The following is a 25675-nucleotide window of genomic DNA, read 5'->3' as shown; positions in this document are numbered from 1 at the left end:
GTGGGTTTTTTATGTGTGAAACATGTTTGGGATTTTTGGTTCCTAAATTAAAGAATATACGAAGTATTTGATTTTTTTGGGGGGAATCTTGTTGTTGATTACTCAAATAGTCGAATTAACTTATTATGAATTTTGAGTATTTGAGTATAATTTTCCTTACAATTAGTAGTCAAATTCAATTTATGTTTGATTGAATAATAGATCTAATAATTGGAGTAATTATAGAGAACTTTTTCTTTACAATTTCATTTACGGCCTTTTATGATTACGATCTTAATCCTCAAAGATAAAGGTGAGTTTGTTTTCAATTTTAAAATCGGGTACCCATTGACCCGACCCGAGGAAATGGGGTACCCGAAACCCGGGTACCCGGTTTTCTCGGGTCGGGACATGGGACGAGTTTCCAACTACCCGAAGATCTGGGTACCCGGATGTTTGGGTACCGTAAACCCGGGTACTCGGATTTGAACACCCCTAACTACAACCCAAAAAGCCGTATCTGGTTCTAGGCTCAAAAACAAGAGAAAGGTTATGAAATTTTTTATTGATGCATGTATATGTCGTGCTGGTATGAAGCGAAAGAATCACGCCTCCCAATCACCGGCCCTCTCTGACCGTCCCCGAAAGAAGTGTGTTAGTGTTTGTAACTGTTTATTGTGTAATCGTGTATGTCAATGTCGTCATAGTAATGAGTCTGTAGTCACTAAGGAAGGCCAGACAACCTTTCTAGCTTAGTTTGTTGTTTCTAATGTAACCAGTGTCTAAAACAAAAAAAAACTCATATCTTTAGAGCATTCCCAACAATGAGCAAAAATTGGTTTCCTCATTCTCTCTCTACCCACTTTCTCTCTCTTTTAACCCATGAGCATTTTTGTAATCATATTTTTATCCCACCAATGATCAAAAAAAATTCTTCCCCATTCTCTCTCTAGTACATCTTCTCTCTTACTTTTACTAATATCCTATTATATTTCTCTCTACTATATTATTTTTAATTATTTTTTTTACTTGCATTGTGGACCCCACATGATTACTATTCATCTTAAAAAATGCTCATCCTATGAGCAATTTTCATTTTGCTCATGAGCATTTTTCAATATGCTCATTGATGGGGAACATCTTCTACCATTTTTGCTCACCATTTTTGCTCATGAGCAAAAAAATGCTCATTGATGGGGATGCTCTTACACTTTTAATAAATCTCCCCAAATTAATTATGGTCTATACATGTTTTAAGCTAATTAACTTTTTGGTTCGATGAATGTGTAATATGTAAGATTTGCTATATTTTAATATGAGATTCCATTGCTTGATTTGCTTTATAGTTCACTCAAAGCTCACAAGACCGATTAGTGTGTGTAAAATCTTCATTATTCACTACTTATGCTTGATGGTTGAATATTGGTTTGATAACATTTGTGCATCAAATTTAGAAAGGACATTACATTTATTTTTATTTATAAAGGATATAATGTATGTAATTATTTGTCATGTAATCTATAGAGAAACAAACCCATGGCATTGCTCGGGTCAGTATCTAGTTAATTATCTTATTAGACGTGATTTCAACTACAAATTTTCTTTAAATCTGCAAAAAGGGACATGATCAAGCAATAACAATAAATCATGAATAACCAAGCAACATATGATCAATATATCAATCATCATCAAAGCATCCAATCGTTAGTTGTAATATCCTAGGCATGATACTAAACGGATTAATAACAAATCCTAGCATGTCACTATTTTAATAACAAAATCAAAGCGTTATCCTAAACATGATACTAGCAACCAAATTCAATATCCTAAGCATGATGCCAGAAATAAAAATAACAACCTAAAAATGATTTATGCTCCAAAATCAAAAGAATAATTAAGTAATTAAATTACTTACTTTTATGCCTCGACCTTATTGCTATTAAAACAATACACACGTTAGTAAACTTCAAGAAAGCAAAATCAATAAAGTAAATAATAAACTAAATTAGTTAATAATTGAAATATAGATCTAGGACCAAACCATCATAACTATCAACCTTTTACGTCGAGGTCGAAGGCAACATCAAGTATGACTTGGAGTATTTGAATCTTGCGAAGGAGGTATTGTGACTGATTTAGGGGAGTATCAAGGATGTATTTAGGTTAAGGCTAAGAACATGGGTGTTTAAGAAAGAGAATTGATGATGGTTATTGATGGTAGTTGTCCATGATCTGAAACAGAAGAAAAAAAAACCTCTATTTATAAGGAAAAAAAGAGAGTCGGAACAATCAAGAAAGATCAGAAATTCGAATCAAAATAAAACTAGTTTGACGTGACGCGATAGAACTGTTGCACCGCGTTGGTTCCTGTCGCATCATGGCGCGACGGCTTTGTTGTTGCGCGATGGTTTTGTTAATAATCTTATTTGTACGGAGTTCAATTTCTAATGGAATTATGTTTGCTGAAAATATCCGATCGTCTTTAATTTGAACAGGATAAGGACTATCATATGAGAAGTTTTATTCAATCTCAAACTCTTTGATCTTTATTTTTTCTGAAAAGATAGATTAGATACTTTTAGAGGATTCTAAAATTCCCTAACTGATTTATTATTAGAAGTATGATCATATTGGGCTTTAATAAAGTATTTGGATTCCATATAATCATTGGGTCGTAGCTAAGGTGGACCTAGGCTTGGTTTAGTAGTTTGGCAACAAATTATTCGTTTTAAGTCAAATTTGGGATTTTAAATTTATAATATATCGTTAGAAGGCTCTTTTCAAGTCTCATCTAACTTAACAATAATTGGACTGTCACTTTGGACTAAGATAATCAGGTTTGGACGTTTTTATATTTGGATACAAAATGAATTATTTCAAGGACACGAAATGAATGATTTTGGGTTTAAAGGCACGAAATGAATGGTTTTGTATTAAAATGTTTTAGGGTAAAGTTAGAAATATGGTCAAGGTGTAAGGGAACTTTGCGAGACTCTTCACCGAACTCGTACAACAGAACGTGAAAGGTACTCATCACTGAGTTTGATTTTTGAGGAGACATGATTAGGTGTCTACACATCCTATCCTTATTAATTAAAGGTATATGGATATGTAGGTATGTACGTGTCACATGCATATAGTACTAGTATATACATAATCAAGCCTAAGCCACTTCATCACAATCCAATTAAAGAGATTGCTATTAAGATACGCAAATCATATCTTTCTTAATAATTATTTATAATTTGTAGGATCTTTGACTATAAAGTTTGTAGATTTATAACTGAGGTACAATTAAATACGGGGGAGTTTGTTCCCATCAAAATTATTGCAATACTTATCAAAATGGTATCATTTGTATTATTATTTGGAACTAGAGAAGAGCAAACTCCAAATGCTCTCCTCCTAGAGTGCCCCATCAGAAATCGCGTGATATCTCAACAGAGACAATTATGTCTATAACACTTTTGATAACATATCGATTATGCATGAAAAAAGAGGAAATTATCTTCTATTAATATAAATCAAGCAATAAGATATTTTCATAAGATTTTAATATTGTTTCCTTTTACAAATTGATATGGCACGGGTGCACTCTAGTTGCCAGTGGCGGAGCCACCCTTGTGCACGGTAGGTCACGTGACCTAGCACAAAAACAGAGAAGGTTTAAATATTAAATATTGCAACTAGTAATGATATGTACTCCGTAGTTCAATGGTGGAGGCTTCATATTTTTAGACTAAAGTTACTGGTTCGACTCCTAGGGGAAGCTACTTTCCTTGAAGATGTAATATATAAACATTTAACATAAGTAAGTACTTAGTGTTGTAATGGTGGGAGGCATTGTAAATTTTGCCAAAGGTTATGGGTATGACTCCTAAGGACAACGTTTTTTTTGTTTTTTTTTTTTCCTTTTTACATATATCTACCACTACCTACTTAGTTCTCAAACTGGTACATTGTTAAAGTCATTGTTCGAAATTTTTTTGGTAGTTTCATTAGTGACTTGTCATTATCCTTCTCCTTCCCCGTAACATTTAATATATTTGGAATGTCGTTTTTTAGAAATTTTTTTGGTAGTTTCATTAGTGACATGTCATTATCCTTCTCCTTCCCCGTAACATTTAATATTTTTGGAATGTCTTTTTTAATTAACTTTTAGAATATTAATGCATTAATTATGATTGGTATGCGGTCGATGGGTAACGGTGACCTAGCACCCGTAAAATCCTGGATCCGCCACTGCTAGTTGCAATTATTTACGAACGAAGAAAGCATAGATTAAAGATGAAATCATGTAGGTTGTATAGAAATCCAAATATTTTCTTTGGTAAAAACCCAAATATTAAAGAATGATACTCTGATAATCATTCTAGTACAATCCTTTTGTCTCTAATTATTTGACATATATCTTTATTTTTGGGTAATGCTATATGTAGCCCTAAGAGCTAACAATAAGCATTTACTTATTCTGAATTTTGTTTATTTGCATCAATTTGACCGACACATTTACCGAGACACAACTTTGACCATTAATTGTCTATTAGTAAAAATTGTAACAAAATTATATTATATAACTATAAATTATGACAAATCTAATGAAACTAGTAACATTTATTTATTTTATAAAGGTGAAAAAATTAACTCAACCATTGTATCTGAATAGTGTAAAAATCAAAGTGATACATTTAAAAAAATCCAAAGGGAGTAGTATCTTTCAATATTGGTATTAATTTAAAACGACACGGTAAAATCACAAGCAAATAAATATAGTTAATGAAACATTTTTTTCCCTTATAAGTAGCACTAAGAGAAGTGTATATAGTTTTCTTCCCTTCTTTTTTGGCAAAAACTAACAAACGCCCCGGGGGCATTGAATAAGTTAACTAAAAGTAGAAAAATTAAATTAAAAGTAACATTAATTCACCGATCGACGCGTGATTTTGTCATGATTTCCCAAATTAATACCATGTTAAGTAATATTTTAAATGCTTATCCAACGCCTCGAAGACGTTCGTTAACAAGATCCCCCCCTTTTTCCCCCCTCATTTTATTAATTTTGATCGTGAATTTTCATTGATAAATGCATACTTCCTCTATTCTTTTTTACTTGACCTGTTTCTTTTATCACGCTTGCCAATGTAAAACTTCAACGATTAATAACTTTAATTCTCCATAAGTAAAAATTATAAAAAGTTATACATTATGATAGTACTTATTAAGACGAATTCAAAATATCCAACATGAACATATTTTTCCTTACAAATTATTCACAAAAGACGGTCAAAGGAGGAGTGGTGAATAGTGTAAAAGTCAAAGCGGATCAAGTAAAAAAGAACGGAGGAAGTAGTACAGAGTACAAAGTAAAATAAATATAATCGAGAGGATCTTACTACTATAGATACTCAATTTGGAGATCGTGAAAAAGTAACAATAATGAAGCGAACTCAATACAAGTTGAGTGTTTCGAGAAACCTAAACTTAAATAAAAATGAATTCTAACCATTAACATTATACGCGTGTCATTAATCTACCTCTTACCTTTTCATTTGTTTTCCCCTTTGGAGTTTCTCACTCTTATGCTGATCTTTCTCTCTCCTCCATTGAAGCTGCTTCTGAGCTATTTCTACTCCATTGAAGCTGCTTCGAGGTAACATAATTTTATTTTATTTTGTCATCGAATGTCAATTTCCCAATCTAGGTTTTACACTCACACAATCGTTGATTTGACTGTCAGTACATTCAATTTAGGGTTCTTCTAAGTTGAATTATTGAATTTTTAGCTATAATTACTGAAGTTATGAAAGATTATAACGAGCGATTGTGTTATTTGAGTTTTGCATGTGCTAATTACTTTGATGTTCTTAAGCGAGAAGAATTTTATGTGAATTTTGGAGCTTTATTTGATAATTGAGTCAAATTGGTTGCCAATGTGCTGCATTTTTTGAGCCTAATTTGATAATTGAGTGAAAGGATGATGTTGTATTGCATTTTTCGAGTGTCATCGAGCTCACGAGCCGAGCCGAAAAGTTTTGAGGCTATTAGAGCCCTAGCCAAGCTTTAGTTTTCTGGCTCGTCGTGCTTCGAGCTTGATCTGAACCTGTTTAAATTCTATTGAGCTCAAATATTGGGCCCTAATTAACCCTTTTCAAATGAGTGTGCTTTTTATAAATGCAAATTGATTATTTTGTAAATAAGCATATATGACATTGTAATTTTTTTTTTCTGCAATGTGAAAAATTAGGTGTTGATGCGCAGAAAATCTCGTCGTGTGAAAGATGGTAATATATGATGCTCCCTCTTCATTTACCTGGTGTCTTGTTTATGTTCTCGAGTTCTTGTATTGATTGAAGTTGCATTTCTTACGATGGTTCGGTACTTTTACTGTTAAAATATGTAGACTGGGAACCTCACAGACAATGAAAGTGAAAACTTTAGCTGGAGTAGTGATGATGACGTAGAAAAAGAGAAAGAAGTTTTTGATACAGGCTCTTCTTTGACTACTCTCAGTGCGTTTAATGGCACTGCTGAGGTTAGTACTAAATTTTTTTCGTATTCTTTCCATCCTAGACTAGCTTAATTTAACTTCTAGAATCTAGATTTCATTTGAATGTATACTACTCAAAGTTCTTTCCCCGTGTTTCACCAAATTTGTCAACTTCCGTGTGGTTTTTTCAGATAAACCTCTTTGGTTTCAAATCATGTTTTGTTGGGAAAGATAGCCTTTACAGATTATGGTTCCTGCTTTTCTATATCTTTCCCATTGATTTTGAAACTTTGGAAATTGAATTTGGAATCAGGCATCCCGTTTTTAATGGTAAAAGATATGGCCTCTCAAAGAATATTATACACAAGTAAATGACAATTTATACTGTAAGCCTGTAAAACAAAGGTGACTAGTATTGTCACATTACATATTCAGAGATACGGACTCATCTTTGATTTGGTCACATTACAATTGATACGGACTCATTTTAGGTGCAAAGGTTAAAAGATTTTGCCTTTTCCACTCTACTTATCATGTGTCTAGAACTTATCAATTAGATATTTTCACTTTGCTTATCTTGTAGTGGTCAAACGTGTATATAAATTCTCCATGTTTTTCTTGTGATGTTTCTATTAAGAACTGTTAATAGACAATAAGGCTTTACTTCTTTGTGAATTTGTGCCCCACTTTTCTGATAGAATTGAAGGTTTCCCAAATACAAATGCATAGTTTGTCTGTTTGTAGTTTGTACCCATGATCAGGGGCATTTTATTATTAAAGTTCTTGTTTGCAATATTGTCTGCTGTCAACTAAGCTTGGAATCTCTCTGTTTCAAGGGAAGCTCCTCTTCCGGGCCTTCCTCGACATTGTTTCGCCATTTTGTTGGAGCAGGTTTCTCAGAAAGTTTGGTTGCAAAAGCAATTGAAGAAAATGGTAATTTTACCCCTTTGTTTGGCTTATTCAATCATGTTTCCATGAGCCATTTAGCTTGCTGAATTGTCTTATTTTGATTTGAGCAGGAGAAGGGAATATGGACTCCATTCTAAATGCTCTTCTTACATATTCGGTTAGTTACTGACTAGCTTTATCCCTACCTATTTTGTTTCTGACTTTCTGTTAGACTATTACCCCTTTTCATTATTAATTGTTGGTTTTAATTTTTGGGTTCGAACATTGACCATATAAACATTATTATGGTAAATATCAATAAAGTTTATATACTCCCTCCGTCCCCGAAAGAACGACCCATTTGGCCTAATTTTATTCCCAAAAAGAATGACCCATTTGTTTTTCCCAACATCTATTCATTTCCCTTCCTTTTAAAAGTGTCAGTTTGGCAATTTTGTGTATTTTAATTATATTGGTTGTTGTAAAACAATACTTTAATCTTATTGTTTAATAAAGCATCACATGGATTAGTGCATTATTACATCATGTTTATTAGGCATAGGATAAAGATAAAAACTTGCATCTAGAACTTTGTCTCTCTAGATATTAATTGCAAATTATTGCTGTTTTGTGTTTTCATATACCTTTGTACTTGCAAATTAAGTTTCTCAATACCCGCGAAATCAACCCAAATGGGTCGTTCTTTCGGGGACGGAGGGAGTACCAATTTTCTAAAAATATTGGGTTTCTGACAGAAGAAAAAACAGATGTTAAATACTGTATTTAGTTTTCCTAACAGGACAAAATATAGCATGAACAATGTCTAATCATGTAATTTTATGGGAATAACATGTCTTTAAACATGTTAATAATGTATGTCAAATGCTTGGACATTGATCTTTAACTTTGGTTATGTTCAATGTTAATCTCTAATTATAATAGTAATTGGAAACGAGACAATCGTGACATGTGTGCTACCTCCTCCTTTCCTAAAAGACGTACCTATACTGAAAAAAGCAATTTTTCAGGAACATTGATATTATTATATAATATAAGTGGACCATTTGTGGTAAATATGATTATAAAAGAGATTTTCTTGGGCACAGTTGAAATTTAAATAGTTATGATTTATTGGCCAATTCTTAAAGTTTAAGATGAACTACCAAAAATGAAATCAAAGCTTTCGGAGATTGGTTGGTTGTGGTGAGGGACAATCAATCAAAGTCTTAATCCCATTGTGGTGAGGGACAAGTGTTTGAATAATGTCATACTACACTAAAATGGTATTTTGCAATCATGGATTGCACTTCTGTCCTGCACCAAAGCAAATCATTTGTCATGAAGTGCTGGGCTTTTTGGTGTAGAACCTGCTCTGATTCCAAATTAATGGAGATTTGCTCTTAGGTTGAATCTAACTTTAATTTCAATCATTCTTGAAGTGTGAGGAAGGTAATTGTGCTTCTTCTCCCATGGTGGTCAGGGTTTTGAATTAATTTGCTCTTGGTGGTGCTTCTCTTGCTTTGCTATAACTCCTACGAGTATCATCAGCAAGTGTAGAACAGATAACTGTAACAGTTATATTCTTAGAAGCATATTGGAATGGGAAGTTAGGTATTTGAAATCATGTACTAATCATATCTTTTAGGTTTTGATGTACGCCTAACCTGCTCTGTTTTCAAATTAATGGAGATTAGCTCTTAGGTTGAATTGAAACTTTAATTTCAATCATTCTTGAAGTGAGAGGAAGGTAATTGTGCTTCTCTCATTGGTAGTCAGGGTTTTGAATTAATTTGCTCTTGGTGGGGCTTCTCTTGCTTTCCTAGAACTACTAGGAGTATCATCAGCGTGTAACAGTTATGTTCTTTAGAAGCATATTGGAATGGGAAGTTCGATATTTGAAATCATGTACTAATCATATTTAATAGGTTTTGATGTATGCCTTATATTAGTTTTTATGAAGCAAACTAGTCTTCTATTAGTACTTTTCTTTTCTTCTAAAATTGTTTTTGTGAAGTAAAAAAATAAAAGTTGTAAAATAACTGTCTAAAAAATTTAGAAAATATTGAGGGGCATTACTGTTATACGCTACTTGGACGATAGGAAAACACTCTCATGTCCTGATTTTACCCACAAACTAGTCTCTTAACCGTAGTTTGATTCTTAAAAACTACCAACCAAACAAAATACATATAAAATTATTCATGACACTAAAAAAATATGAATTGTACATTGATATTCTGATTTTTCTGAATAAAGGTTATTGGTTATGCTGATCCTGAACTTCTGGTTATTATTGCTTTGTGTTGCTTATCAACTTCATATTGAGGCGTTGTGATTTCTTTCCTCAAAAGCCTGTACCTTTTACCATTGTACACTTTGCCTGCATTTTGTCAAGGTTAGTGTATGGAGAACCATCATATAAGAAGGATTTACATATGGTTTTCAATGATATGGTAAGGACCCTTGATTAAGTACCAAGGGAGATACTTTGGCGGGCTTTATTAGGAAAAGACGTGTGTATATATATATATATATATATATATATATATATATCATTAAGGACATGTATGAGGGAGCTAGCACGAGTGTATGAACCAATGTTGGAAGGCAAAAGAGTTTCCTAATACAATTGTAATACATTGGCCCTTTTCTTTTTTTCCATAACCATAGATGAATTGATGAGCAGTTCAAGATGATATACCGTGGCGCCTAATGCTTGTGGCCTTGTGGGTGATCTTGTGTTGATTGATGAAACGAATGAAGGTGTGGCAATTAATTCTAAAGTTCATCGGGAGTTAGAAACAGGGAGGCACCTTGGATGGCTGTTGGTTTCTTCCAATGTCCAGGGTCTATCATTAAAAAAGGAGGGAGATTGGATGGAGATGTTGTTCATTGAAACAAAGGAACCTGGTTGTAGTGGAAAATTGCTAAAGGGTTTTTATTGCTTTTGTGAAGCTGGCATGCCCTATAGATTGATGGAAAATTCACCACAACACAATTAGGCCTACATTGTTTTATGGTACAGATTTTAGGCTGTGAAACATTGGCATGTTTTTAAGGTAAATGTGGCGTTAGATGTGCGGACATCCAAGAAAGGATTGGTTGAGGAGTGAGAAAATTAGAAAGAATATAGGGGTTAAATCTGCTGAGAAAGGGAAAATTGCGTAAGGTTGCCACGTAATGGAGTAAACGTGGCTCCGGTAAGGAGACTAGAAAACTCGGAGGATGGTGATTGAGAATGATGTGAACTTTTTGGGGATTATGGATAGGGTGGTCAAGGGTAAAAAATCTATGCCAAAGACATTTTCATGACTTTATATGTAAATTAATTTCAGCTTTATAGAATATCGATGCCGAGGACATGTCAGGACTGATGATAAGTTTCAAGTCAGGATTGCATGTACGTGCTTATTTTCTACCCTGCATATAATTCTTCTGATTTACTATCTGGGAAGCTGGAGGTCTGAGTTTGGCAATGTTATTATATGCATTCCTCATAAAAAATGCATCCAACTCATTCCCTTCCTTATTGGATTTGTGCATTTGCAAATAAAACATATAAGTTGTGTAGACACATTGCCAAGAATTATCTTTAGCAAGTTGTTTCCTGGATTTACGTCTATTACATCTGAGGTCAGGACAGTGTGCTAAATGATGTGAGGCTGTTATTTTGTATGTGTGTTTGTGTTTGTAATCATGTAGACGCTAACACATCTAGAAGTCTAGAACTATTCCTTACTAATTTGCTATCCTCTTTGGACCTCAGAATCCAAATTTCTCTATCTAGTAAGTTGTTTCAACAATAACAACAACAAAGCCTTAGTCTTAAAATGATTTGGGGTCAGCTAACATGAATCGTCATAGGGAATTGTACGATATAAAGAAAATGACACAACAAAATCATCATTTAAAGGAGTTTGAAAAAAGGTGAGTAATGTGAGTAAACGACAGAGCATTTAAGAAAAATTAGGGGAGTTTTAAAAGAGAATCAAGAATAAAATTCAAGAAAGACTTTAAAGAGTGGTTAAAACATTGAAGTAGAAAACATAAAGGTTTGAGAAAACTTTAGCAAAGGAAAACAATACAGTTCATAAAACATTGGTGGGCTAAAAATAAAAATTAGTTAGTTGTTTGCTGGATATAATTTTATAATATCCGATGTCAAGGTAGTGTATTAAATAACGTTAGGCATGTTGACGTTCTTGGAGTGTACTAATGTTAAAGTTTAGGCAATTGGCCTAGACCGAGCATACTGTACATTTTGATTGAATCAATCAATCAATCAAGCATACTTTTTAATTACTCGCTGTCATTGATTTATAGGCCTTGGAAAGCTCTCCCTCTGATGCGCTAGATATTGAAAAATCTTCAGCAACAGAGCAGAATGGAGATTTGTCTAAGACTAATAATGGCCACTCTGATCAGAAGATTGACGCAGATTCTGACTTCTGGTCCTCAGATTATGACGAAAATATTCCTGATGATTTATCTGATTCAGATAGCTGTCTTGGAATGGAGGTGACTCTCGTATTCACTTCTTTACCAGCATTCTTCAGTTCCCTAGGAATACATTTCTTGAAATTCCCTCTACTCATCTATAATCACGATGACTGGTATATAATGTCACGAATTCCAGGAAATATTTTGTTGAATTATTTTGCTTACCTTCTCTTTCTTAAAATCCTATAGATTGTAAATAGTCACAGCCTTCCATTTTAACCGCATGTTTGTCAATTGCAGGAAACGTCTGGCTCTTTGTCAGAGAAGGATCAGAAATTGTTGTTTTTGGCTGACATGGGTTATCCTGTGGAAGAAGTCAAAATAGCTATAGAGAGATGTGGTATGTAGAGCTCTCAAATGGTTGTGACACCATAGTTGGTTCTTCTCCTTACTTTTTAGTTCTTTTGTTTCTTTATTTCCCCCTTTCATCCATTTATAAGTCATAGTGAGATTATGTATTGTGATGTACCATAGTCCATACTCCATAGCTTGTTTCTTTGGTTCACCATAGCTTGTTTCTTTTGCACATGCTTTTGCTGATCATTTCCTCTTCATATACAGGCCCAGAATCCTCTCTTGAAGAGTTAGCTGACTTTTTATGCGCTGCTCAAATGGCAAGGGCATCAGATGCTACATATGTAGATCCACCAGCTAAACCAAAGGTGGTGTTTGTAACCCCTTAGAATGTTCATATCACATTGATTAATATTATAGTATCTAGGATAGAGGTGTCAAAACCACACCCGACCTGAAAAGTATCCAATTCAGATTTGGACTCGCATGGACACAATAATTCAGCACAACTCAAATTTAAAAATTGACTCGACTCGACCCGACCTCACCGAACCCAATCCGATCATCCAAATTGACATCCCTAATCTAAGGGTGAGCATAACACGGTGCCCTATTAGAATTCTCATAACCGGAAATTGTTGCAACATGTTCCTCTAAATGCAAACCGGAATCATAAATGTGAATCAGAACTGGAACCTGCAGTTCTGGTTTGTGGTACCCTGTCTATTACTATACTTCGTACTTTTTGCAAAATTATTTAAAAAAAAATTAGGATGGTCACAAATTTACAACTAGCTAATACCACAAACCAAAAGTAGCTGTTTCGCAAATTTAATACATATATTTAAATTTGTTATTTTTACTTTTTTAAAAAACAATTGGGCTTGAATTGGTAAATGATTTAGGCTTAAGTGATATTTTTTACCAGGTTACAATGTACCCTACAGGTTCCTGACCGGAACCAGAATCTGTGGTTCATAACAGATTTCGGTTCTGATTTAGGGTACCCCGAATTTTTGCTCACCCTTGAAGTAACAATCTGATGCCAGTATTTCACAATTGTATCTACTGCTGTTAGTTATGCTAATTTCCATTTTATTTTAATTGTATTACGCTCACTATCTATCATGCCTGTTTCTTGTTTCAAGCAGCTTTATAGTGATTATGCTAAACATAAGAAGAGGAAGTTGCTTGAGTATGAGATGAGGAAGAAAAAGCAAAAAGGACTTTTCGAGGATGATGAGCCAATTCGCCTCCCCAAACCTATGATAGGTTTTGGAGTTCCTACCGAGCCATGTCTTCCTTTTCGTAGAACACTACCAGAGGCAGCCATAGCTCCTCCATACTTCTATTATGAAAATGTGGCTCTTGCCCCTAAAGGGGTTTGGGACACTATCTCTCGCTTTTTGTATGATGTTCAACCTGAATTTGTTGATTCAAAGTACTTCTGTGCTGCTGCAAGGAAGAGAGGATATATTCACAATCTTCCAGTGGAAAATCGATTCCCTCTTCTTCCTCTTCCCCCTCGCACCATCAATGAAGCATTGCCCTTGACTAGGAAATGGTGGCCAGATTGGGACCCAAGAACAAAGCTTAACTGTTTGCAAACTGCAATTGGTAGTGCAAAGTTGACGGAGAGAATCCGCAAGGCACTTGAAGATTATGAGGGTGACCCTCCAGATCATGTGAAGAAGTACGTTCTTGATGAATGTAGAAAATGGAATTTGGTTTGGGTTGGCAGAAATAAGGTTGCCCCTCTTGAACCTGATGAAGTAGAAATGTTGTTAGGATTTCCTAGAAACCACACTAGGGGAGGAGGAATAAGCAGGACCGATAGATTTAAGTCACTTGGCAACTCATTTCAGGTATGACAGAATTTGTTAGCTTTAATATTATTCTGTTGATGCCCTGATAGTGAAGAGTCTTATTTTAATAGTTTTTCCTACTTCAGGTTGATACAGTTGCCTACCATCTCTCGGTCCTAAAAGATTTGTTCCCAGGTGGCATCAAAGTGCTTTCTCTTTTTTCTGGAATTGGAGGTGCTGAAGTTGCTCTTCACCGTCTGGGAATACCATTAAAATTTGTAGTGTCAGTTGAACTTGCTGAAGTGAATAGAAATATTCAAAGGAGTTGGTGGGAACAAACTAACCAAAAAGGTATTTTGATTGATATTGTTGATGTGCAGCAGCTGACTAGTGATAGGTTGGAGCAGCTGATAAACAAATTTGGGGGCTTTGATTTGATTATTGGAGGAAGCCCATGCAATAATCTAGCTGGTAGTAATAGGGTTAGCAGGGATGGACTCGAGGGTAAGGAATCTTCACTTTTCTTCGAATATATCCGTATTTTAGACTCAGTCAAGTGTATCATGGGGAAGAAACGATGACCGATTGTAATCTCCATTTTTCCAGATGTAACTCCATAAGTGATAAGCCCCTGGCTATTAATTTCTGAATAATCTGATAAAATAGTTGGTTAATGAACATTTCAAAGTGTTAGTTATGTCCTAGCAACATCTTTACCTTGGTGAAAAATCTAGGAATAATTTTTTTTTCTTTTCCCTAGTGGACTTTTAACCTATTCATTGCCTTGGGTTATAATGTTTAATGAATTCCTGCATGGACAGAAGCAGATTCAGCATGTAAGACGGTGGAATTATTTGCAATAATCTTATGTATTGTCCCTTTGTAACTAAGTCGATTGTCTTTATATTTTCAAAGTTTGCAACTGCTTATGAAAAGTAATTACCCTAATATGCAATCCACAAATATTTCCATGTTTTCTGAACTTGACTGATAGTAGTGTAAATACTTCAAACTGCGAATTTGTTGCTGTGTAATGAATCATGAGCTGAAAGCTAAATTAAGTACTTCGTACTACCTCCGTTTCTTTTTAGTTGACACGTATTCCTTTTTAGGAAGCTTTTATTTAGTTGACACGTTTCCTTTTTGCGTAACTTTTTTACCTTGTATTTACAAGCTACCCCACTTGTTTTTTCATTCTCTCTCTCTCTCTCTCTCTCCCCTCCTTAATATATGTGCCTAAATCAAACTCGTCAACTAAATAGAAACGGAGAAAGTATTAAATATCTTTTACTATCTGCCATTCCATCTTGTGATTCATATTTATGTGAACTGATGTTGGGTTTTTTGGATGTCGGCGAGTACCCCAAGATTGATCATTCCAAATTTGTTACAGACTTCAGTCTTCTGAGCTGCTTGTTGCTCTAGTCATTCTCAACGTCATTTAAGAATTGATGTGCCCCAAACTCGAAAAGAGCGTTGCTTGAATTATTTTGATGTTGTCAAAGTGCATTTTTTATGGAAAAAAGACTAGTGTAGGCGTGTAGCTTATCAAAGGAGCACATTCCATTCCAAAGCAGTACAAACATCAGCAACATGACAAGTATTTGGCTATAGAATACAATGGTCGCCTCTTCAAGTATAAGTCGGACATAAGCTAAGGGGACAAGATAAGGACGTTGGTCTGTCTTGATTTACTTTACGGTGGCATAGGATAATTACCTATGTTGCACACACTTGGATTTGGGTGTCGTGTTGTGTCATGTTGAAAGGGGTTTTGGTATAAGATATTTATTTTACGGGGCTTTGGTATAGGATAACTACTTTACGGAGCTTTTGGTATAGAACAAGGTTAGGAATCACAGGGTATAAGCTAAGTGAACAAGGACAGTGATCTAAGTACGCTACGGGCGTTTGGTACGAGATGGAAATAAGTAAAAAAAAAAAAAAAAAGGGGATTATCATGGAGAACTCATTAATTTGTAAAGACAAGGTCATTATTGCAACCTAGTTACTATCATTGGAACCACAGGTTGGAAGGGAAGATTCTCAATTACAATTCAATTGAGAAAACAATACTTTACCTGCATTATTACATTTATTAGGCAGGGGTTAATTTCTTTTATGATTGAACAAGCCAATACTTATGTGACACATCGCATCATTTACAGGTACCCAATCACTTTATGCTACGTACCATTCCAATAATTTGACCCGGTAGAAATTGCAAATTGGGTTCTAAATCTTAAATGTGGCCTTCTCAACTGTAATGATCATAGTTGACATTTTATAATATGCATACTGTTCTTTATAAGCCTTGTTACAACAAGTTCTTGTGATGCCCTAATACTCGGACACCACCACAAGCTACGGCACAGTGGGATGCACAACTATCCCAGCAATTGTGTCATTCTTCCAAAAGCCAGAACCAGAAGGCTAGCTGATCTGACTCAACAGATACCATTTAACGAAACAATTATAACGTGCACCCACCGTTTAGGCTTTTTTTAAAGTAAGATGGGGGTTGGGGTGGGGGTGTGGCGGGTGGGCAATCGGGCATTGCCAACCTTGTAAAGCACCAGTGGCGGACCTAGAAATTTGACAATGGGGGGACAATTTCAATAATTCAACTAACATCAACCTATTTTTTAAAAAAAAAAAAAACGGGTACACAATACAAGTAATTTGGGTTTGGTTGGGAAATAGGAATAAGGGAGTAGTCGAGTGGTATGGTTGAAATAAAACACCCAAAAAAAAAAGGAATTATGTTACAAGGGGGATTCGAATGCCATATTATCTTGTGATGTTAATTTCTTAGCAAACATTTGCCGAAAATGCTCGCTGTAGTCCGTGACTCGTGGCCGCGTGGGTGGTGGTTCGTGCCTCGTGGTTGGGAAATAGGAATAAGGAGTAGTCGAGTGGTTTGGTTAAAATAAAGGAATTTTTTATTTTTACCACCTCCAAAAAACAACTTAATTGTTGTTACCACCTCCACATAAAAAAAAAAGTTTTATTTTATCACCACATAAAAAAATGAAAATAGACTTTTACCACCAATCACCGCCAACTAACGGATTCTGTCCATAAATTCGTTAGTGGGGCCTATCATGTCCACGTGTCATCATATTATTGGGTAAAAAAAATAAATAAATTAACAAATAAAAAAAAACCCAATAATATAGTGACACGTGGACATGATACGCCCCAAACGGATTTATGGACGGAATCCGTTTTGGAGGTGATTGGTGGTAAAAGCCAATTTTTTTTTTATTTTTATATGGTCGTAAAATAAAACTTTTTTTTTATGGAGGTGGTAATACCAAATTTTTCGTTTTTTTTTTCAGGTGGTAACCTGATCTAGGTAAACCTAAAATTGGGCCCCTTGACATATTGTTTCTAGCCCACTACCAACTTAGCTAAGGCAAACTTCTTGTTTATTTTTACACTCAATTATATATAACTATTTTTCCAGTTTTATTTTTTTTTCCTAAATTTTTTTTTCCTCCGTTTTTTTTTTTTTTTTTTTTCGAAAGTGAGGGGACAATGGTCCCCCCTTGTTCCTTCATGGGTCCGCCTATGTAAAACACAGTCCATAATTCTTACCAATGAATGATGCACTCAACTTCCAGATTTTAGAATCAGGCTTTCAAACCTAAAGCCTCTGCCACCAAATTACAGATTCAAGCATCGATATTGTCTAGCTCGCTCTTATTTTTAATCAGACAATCGATCAATTGACCATTTACTTACAAACCCCATTGCCTCCATCATACCTAGACATGCACAATGTGCTCTTGAATAAATAATTACAAGTAGAATCTAACCCACACTTGACACACTCAGAGTGCAACCTCCTTATTTGTGAATGCTTACCCAACTACCAAGCAGTAGGAACCAAGAGAAACAGCTAGACCGATAGCCATCTAGAAGTCAAAAGTGCCATGACAGTATTTATCCATTGGTTGTCTATTTTGGTGTTGTATACGATTGATCTTCGTACCTTCTCCAGCTGATACTTTTCGCTGACCAGCTGATGCAAGAAGCAATCCCACAGCCACGCTGAACATGATGAGCATGCTCACAAGTAGCAAATAAGTCCTTTTGGATGACCTCCTGTACTCGCCGAAGAAGAGTATGCCCCAAAAGGTGCTCACTAGCGGAAGTGCCTGAAATAAAAATTAAAAGTCAGGCAGAAGGTAGAGATCCATAATTTCTTCTTCAAGGGAAGAAATTTGAAATTACTAACCTGAACTGCATCGGCAGCTGCATAGCCAGCAGCCTGGCCTCCAATGAACTGAAGACCATTTCCAAAGCCACACAACAAACCAGCTGCAACAGCCCATCCTCTTCCATTTCCATCTCTAAGGTATTCCTTAATAGATGATTTAGGCAAATTTAAGAGAGGATAGTACAAGAAGAGGACGTTTAAAAAGACCGCCATCACAACAAAGGCCAATGAGAAGTAAAAGAATGGGGTATAGATGACCAAATGAGGAACACCCTCCTTCAAAAAGTGCCATTGATCATTTGTTGCGAGGTTGAATGCTGGTGAGAAGAGAGCAAAACATATGCCAGCAAAAAGAGTTATGCTCATGCCGACCAATTTGCTTTCGCCAACCACCTATCGATTGAGAAGTTTAGACTTTAGATATATCATTAGTGCAATTTTTGATAAACTACCTCCATCGTGTTTTCACTTATGATTGTCGTAGTTCTTATTTATGTCTGCCCCCGAAAGATTGTCATGTCTAGTTACTTTAACGCGGTTGCACATAGGTGGACACGGTACACCCATATTCTTCACTAATCGATAACTGCAGCTAACCGACAATTTGGTCAGTAGCATTCTTAATATATAAACTTCACTCTGACGATAAATCTTTTTATTCAATTGCACATTAAGTACAGTTTTATGTTCCTCCAAAAATACGAGTATTTTAAACTACGACAATCAAATAGGGGTGGGGGAAGAAAGTTAATTTTAAAGCCACAGATTTCCATTCAATCAATCAAAGCCTTAACTCCATCAGCGGGGTCAGCTACATGAACCAAATTTGATTATTCCGTATGATCCAAAATTCAAATTTATTAGTTCGCTTTGCCATTCAGTATTGGTTTGCCAAGTAAATCAAAATTAATGGCAAAGCTGCTAACCTTAATAGCTCTTTGGTTTTCAACAGCGATAATAAAATCAGCTGTTCCAGCCTTTTTAGCTTGCTCTGCACAGACATTTTCAACATCCACGTTCTCCATGATATCTATACATTTTGTACCACAAATTAGGATAGATCACAAAGACTAATGCAATTGCAGGATTTTTGATTTACCTTTTGCAGATGGTGCTGCTTCATCAGCTAAACTCTCGGGCACTCTGCAAAGGGTTGATTGAACCAAAATTGAGGACAAAGTTATATGATGGAAGGACATAAAGAAAAGCTTCCGCTCACAGCATTTCAGAAACTTAAGTAGCATACTTTTCCGAATCTTTAAGGTTATCATGGAAGCTGCGAAGCTTAGCCACATTATCAGCAGCATTAGAGGAGTGTACAGAAGACCCAAGCAACACAGCTGTGAGAAAGCATGCTACCCCAGGGAACAGAAGGCTTGCTTTGTTTATTTTGTCGTCCAAGAAGTAATTCAATGTTGTGCCTGGTGTAATTGAAATTCTTAGTTTCTAGCTATGAAACAACCATTTGGTAAAACTCTTACCATTGCAAAACAAATGTTTATACACAAAAAAATTAGGGGGTCGAAGTAGGAAAGAGTATTATTTACCAATTACAACAGCAATGCTAGATGTGACCACTTGAGCGACTGACAGCCCAACAAATGCCCAGGCATATTGTATTGAAACATTACCAAAGCTTAAGAACAATCCACCAAGCATAGCCATCAGAACACACGGCCATGTATCCTACATTAAGAAAAAAAAATTAACAAAAGGATTAGATATTGTGTCGTCTTTTAGTTGATTCGCCCAGCAAGTTCAGATCTTTCAAGACTTAAGGTCATATAGAAAATGTTTACACCTAAACACTATCACTCCATGACAAGTATCATGCTACGGATAGCAATATAATTAGTTGAAATAAAACCATTATTTTCCTACTACATTTACAGCAAATAGTGTTATAAAGATGTCATTCAAAACATATTTGCTAAAAAAAACAAGAAATGAGCAATAACTCTATAAGAAAAGTGTCCACACATTGCGACAAATATAGAGAGAGACAAATTTTAGGTGTCATATATGGAGTTGTCACAATGAAGGGAATTTGCTAGAAAAATTCACAATATATTGACAGGTTCACAACTTGCTCATTTCCTGTTACTAGGTGAGAAAGGACATACATTAATCAAAAACTCCAATTCCAACATTTTTGGCCTGCCTCTTCATTTTTGGTAGCATTTAGCTAATTTAACATTTACAATAGCCAAAGTAACACATTACTACAATACTGCTAATGCTACTACTCCCTCCATTTCATTTTAAGTGTCTTAGTTTGACTATTGCATTTTCATATACACCTCTTTGACTAATATTTGCCCTTAAGATTATACAAGCCGTGTAGATACTTGTTAGAATCATCTCAATATATAGTTTTCAAATATATATATATATTGGTCAAAGTTTCACATAGACATATATGCCAGTCAAACTGGGATACTTTCTAGAAAAAGGAAAAAAAAAAGAAAAAAAAAATCATGTTACTTTTCACTAAAAACTGCCAGAAGCCAAACAGACCGAAGTTTTGGCAAACCAACTACAGCTTATGTTCCAATTTATACGTAGTCTGATAGTCATGATTCATGTATGAAGATAAAGTAAAAGTAATGACTTTAACTTCACACAAAATGTCCTATACAAAACTTCATTCCAATACATCTTTACTACTCAATAGTAAAATCCTTAAATCACAAAATTTCCACTCTTGCCAGAATTCCACAAACAAGCAATTCACACAACACATCAAAATTCTCCGTGTAACCGGAAACCTGAACACGTAACGACGTAATCATATAAAGAAAAGGCCAATACCTGAGTAAGCTGGGTAAGGAAATTGGGCATACTTGGTGTACTACCACCAATCTGGCCAAATGTGAGAGCAATAAGAACAGCTGCCAAAAAGTTTGTAATGGAGTAATCAAGATAAGTATGCTGAGGAAGCCTTCCCCTCCTTTCTAAAAGTGTTAAAATTGCTGGCCATGTTCCCAAAAATAGAAGGGACACCAACATACACACTATTGCAGCTGCTTTGCTCTCTACCAAAAACATGATTTTTTTTTTTTTTTTTTTTTTTTTTTTAAAAAAATTCAACTAAATTCTCCTGAATGATATTCCTGTGAAGTCATTACACATAAACAATATAGTTAGCAAATTTGAATCAAATCATGATTAATAATTTATCTGATAATCTGATCAAATAAATGAAGTCAGGATTAACCAAAAAAAAAAAAATCTATGATAAATATTAGATCAAATCATACATGAATTTACCCCCACTTTACAAGAAAAAAAACAGATTTAAATCTTACTTAATTAATGAGGATTTTATCAGAAATCAAAGAAAATGTTAAACATAGTTCTAACGGATAATATGACGCGTATGAAATTTTATCTGAAAATCCAGTGAAATGTTATACGTAGTCCTAAAGATTAGTATGATCGGAATGAAATTGACAATGACACACAAATGAATAATTATGTCACAAATTCACATGTTGAACGATTTGTAATCCCTTTACTTAACCAATCAAAAAAATTAAATCACCAACAATAAAAATCATACAAGAAAAACAAAAAAAAAAAAAAAGTTTCTCTTAACGCAGATTTTAATAAAAACCCTTTAAAAATTCAATAACGTAGATTTTAATAAACCCATTAAAAAATTCAAATAAACCCATAAAAACCCAATTATTTCAGGTGTCATAATTATAATATCATCGTACCTAAAAATAATTAAATAACGTAAATTTTAATAAACCCATTAAAAAATCAAACAAACCCAACGATTTCAGATAACAATATCATCATACCTAACAGAAATTAAATCACAACATACATAACAAATCAATAAACAAACAATAAAAAAAAAAATAGAGATTTTACCTGAATATACTCTAAGAAATTATGCTTCAAGATTCATGAATAACAAGAACACGGCACAAAAAGAGCAAGCACATCCCTTGATAACACTGAACCAAAAAACACAATGGAAGAGAAATAGAATTTGCACAAATAGAGAAAAAACGGTAAGATTTGGCTGAATATGTAGTAACACCCATAAAAATCACATCACATAAATACTAATGATACACTATAGTTTAAGGAATGTAATATGTAATAATATTCATGTAGTATATAAAGAAGATTATAGAATCTAAAGTAGTGGCCTTGGATGGTATAATATAATATAATATCGACCGTTGAATATGTTTCGCCGAAACTTTTGGACCGTTTAAAGTTTACAGTCAAGTGAGAAGTAACACATAATAATATTTGTTGCAATCATGATTATTATTTTCTTTATTTGATTGATTTCATGTGCGTGTAGAATTGGTTGGTGTGACACATGTAAGCTAAACATAGCTTCCGTTTCTTTCTTTACTTGTATGAATGAATTGAATGATTTATTTTTAGTATAATGGGGTTGTACTAGAATAATGGAGCCCATTGCTATAATTTTTGCTTTTTTTTCCCTTTGTTTATTTTAATGGGAGTTTGAATCATTGTGTAGATAGATGTGGTGTAAGATTCAATTTGGACCATAGATTGTGATTTGAAGAATGTGATGGAATTATCTTTTGTCCAATAAAGGTGGGGATTTGTAATATTCACCTCATTGTATTGTTGTGAATTATAGGATGAGTTAGTTGGACCCTTCGCGTGCTACACATGGACTTTTTTGTGTGGACTTTTTCCGTGTTTTATTAGAGGAATTTATGTGATTAGGAGAAAAATAGAGATATTAGCGAGACTACGATAGATTGTTATATGCACTCGGATGTACTATACACCCATACATATTTGTTCTCATTTTAATAATTGTTTTTCATTTTATCATCAAATGAAGAATAAAAACTAACTTTAGGTTAGTTGGGTGTACGGTACACCCGGAAATATATAACAAATTCTAGATATTGGTTGTCAAATAATATTATGTTGTAATTTTGTACAAAAATATGTTGTGATTAAAAAAACCAAGGAAATTCTGATGGTGATATTTGTAATAACTTGAGTTGAAAAAGGATTTTGATGATTTACGAAATAAATAATTAGGCATTTTTTATTACCCTTTTTGTTGAAGTAATGTATGTTATTATTTGCAATATGATACTATCTAGACATTTTTATGTAAAATCAATAGAGCTTATCAACAACTTCTTATGGCTCCTTTTTCTGCTCAAGAAATTCAGAGTGCTATTTTTGGTATCGATGACAACAAATCTCCAGGACTCGATGGATTTTCTTCAGCTTTCTTTAAAGCTCACTAGTCTGACGTTGGTCCGTCCGTTGTTTCGGTGGTTCAACACTTCTTTGCTCATGGGTATATATTAAAAGAATGGAATTGTACCTTGTTCAACTTCTGAAAGTAGAAAATCCTGAGCTAATTTCTCAGTTTCGCCCGATTGGTCTCTGAAATGTGATTTATAAGTGTGTTGCTAAGTATCTCACAGGTCTCGCTTGGTCCTACCTAGTTTGAGGGTTGATTACCAGAACGTGTTTGTTCCAGGTCGTCTTTTATCGGATAACGCGTTGATTGCTCATGAGGTCATTTCTTTTATGATCAATTTAAAGGCCAATAAGAGGTTTTATGCAGCCCTCAAGTTGGATATGAATAAAGCCTATGATCGGGTTTTCATTGGGATTTTTTACTTCGGGTTCTACAGGCTTACGGTTTCCCCACCTTATTGGATTCATATAATTGGTCAGTGTGTTTCAACAATTTCTTATCAGGTGCTAGTCAGTGGCAATCCTGGCCTTCCCCAGCTTTCCAACCTCAATGTGGGCTTCGTCAGGGGGATCCGCTTTCATCCTATTTGTTTGTCCTCTGTATGGAAGTTCTTTCCACTATGCTTAGGAAGGCCGAAAGAGGCTATCTTATTCAGGGAGTTAGTATTTCTAGGAGTGCCCCCTCAATTTCTCATTTATTCTTCGCGGATGACTTCTTATTGTTGTAATCCCCCGTATTTTTAAATATTTTATAAATGAAAATTTATTTTATTTATAATATTTATTTGTTATTTTTCATAATTTAATTTCAAAAGTTTCAAATTATTAATCTGGGTCGAAAATTATTTGAACATATTATTTTATGCACCTTTATTCTACAATTTATGTCCAATCACACAAGCCTAACCCATTTGTTTACTTAATCAACCCATTATTTTTATGAGGCCCAATCTTTCTTTTTACCCTACAATAATTCTCTCCTATAAATACCCCATGAATCTCCAAAAATTTCCCACACAAAAAGGTTAGTCTTATTTTCATCCTCCTTTGTTTCATTATTTTGCTTAATGTTAATTTAATTGTTTTGGGTTTTGATTTTAGTATAAAGATTATATTTTTAGTATCAAATTATATTTTAATGGTATAAAGATTATAAATTTCAGATTTTATAAGTATCATAATTTTCAGATTTTGTAAATTTTATAACCTAGGGTTTTTAATTATTGAAAATCATGATTTTAGGGTTTTTATAAACAATTGATTTAGGGCTTTTATAGTAATGATGTTTTGAAATTTTGGTGATTATAACTACTGATTAGTTTAACTTAATTCCAGACTATTTTGAACACATAGATTCGTGTTTTAATTTTTAGATTTTCGTTCGTTAATATTAATCCCGTTTTAATTCCGATCAGATTCTGAACTCATCCGATTTTGATGAAAAAGTAGTGTTTTCCATGTGAAAACAACGTTTTAAGAAAGATTCACTACCTTTGGTAGTGAGCACCACCCTATCGTGCCAAATTCAGTCTCTAAATATGATTTTCGGGCAGTTTTTGATTTTCACGAAGTTTTTTTTTATACTTAAAATATTATCCTTGAGTTTGATTAATAAAATTAATTATGTTTAAAGTTAATTAAGCATAAATATATGTTTTTATTGAAGTTTTAAGTGTTGGAAATAGTTTCTAAGTACTACTTTTGATGTTTTATAAAGAGGGTTTAATCACCCATTAAAAAAGGAGATTTTTAGGGGTTTTTATATAATTTTCAGATTTTTATTAGACTTTGAACTTGCTGTAATTTCATGTATATGAGTGTATTTGAAGGTTTTTATGAAGAAAATTTAAAAAACTATATATAAGCCTTTAATTTTAACTAAAGGGAAGGTTTTAAAGTGTTGTTTGATTTGGATTTTGAAGGTTTTAAAGTAAGTTAGTATTGCTGTAAATTTGATTGATTGGGAATTGATTGAGATGTTATTATTTGGCTTAGGAGAGGAGTTTATTGAAGGTGATTTCTAGTTAGTAAAGTGGCATACCAATTCGTTTGCTCAAGGTACGTACGAGTTACGAAACCTTTCTTTTAGGTGCATGTTTAAGGACGGATCGAGAACTTAGTATCATGTATAGGATTGACTGGGTTAAATTGTTTGGTTATACATTGTGAATTTCAAATGATGTGCACTATTTTATAATGCAAGTATTATTTGTGCTCTAATTATGCAAGGTGCGTTTAGAGGCAAAGGTATGTGATTGGTAAAAAGATTAA

General features: G+C 34.1%; 2 protein-coding genes across 2 annotated transcripts; one reads left to right on the top strand and one right to left on the bottom strand.

The window, feature by feature from the left end:
* Positions 1–5428: 5428 nt before the first annotated feature.
* Positions 5429–14839, top strand: LOC145641744 (DNA (cytosine-5)-methyltransferase DRM2-like). Its single transcript, XM_081692680.1, has 10 exons — positions 5429–5629; positions 6224–6260; positions 6380–6511; positions 7303–7399; positions 7486–7532; positions 11678–11872; positions 12095–12194; positions 12416–12516; positions 13300–14013; positions 14100–14839. The coding sequence occupies exons 2-10, from the start codon at positions 6258–6260 to the stop codon at positions 14532–14534; spliced, it is 1824 nt and encodes a 607-aa protein (XP_081548806.1). The 5' UTR covers positions 5429–5629; positions 6224–6257; the 3' UTR covers positions 14535–14839.
* Positions 14840–17546: 2707 nt separating this feature from the next.
* On the bottom strand, positions 17547–22306 carry LOC145641743 (ureide permease 2-like). The gene is made up of 8 exons (XM_081692679.1): positions 22061–22306; positions 20990–21291; positions 19726–19864; positions 19425–19599; positions 19278–19321; positions 19105–19208; positions 18197–18571; positions 17547–18116 (listed from the first exon to the last, which is right to left on the bottom strand). The coding sequence occupies exons 2-8, from the start codon at positions 21224–21226 to the stop codon at positions 17874–17876; spliced, it is 1317 nt and encodes a 438-aa protein (XP_081548805.1). The 5' UTR covers positions 21227–21291; positions 22061–22306; the 3' UTR covers positions 17547–17873.
* Between the last annotated feature and the right edge of the window lie 3369 nt (positions 22307–25675).

Source organism: Chenopodium album, chromosome 8 (genome assembly GCF_948465745.1).
Source record: "Chenopodium album chromosome 8, dcCheAlbu1.1, whole genome shotgun sequence".
NCBI classification, from domain to species: Eukaryota; Viridiplantae; Streptophyta; class Magnoliopsida; order Caryophyllales; family Amaranthaceae; genus Chenopodium; species Chenopodium album.
Note: the sequence above shows the minus strand (reverse complement) of the source record. Positions and strands in the feature narration are given on the sequence as shown.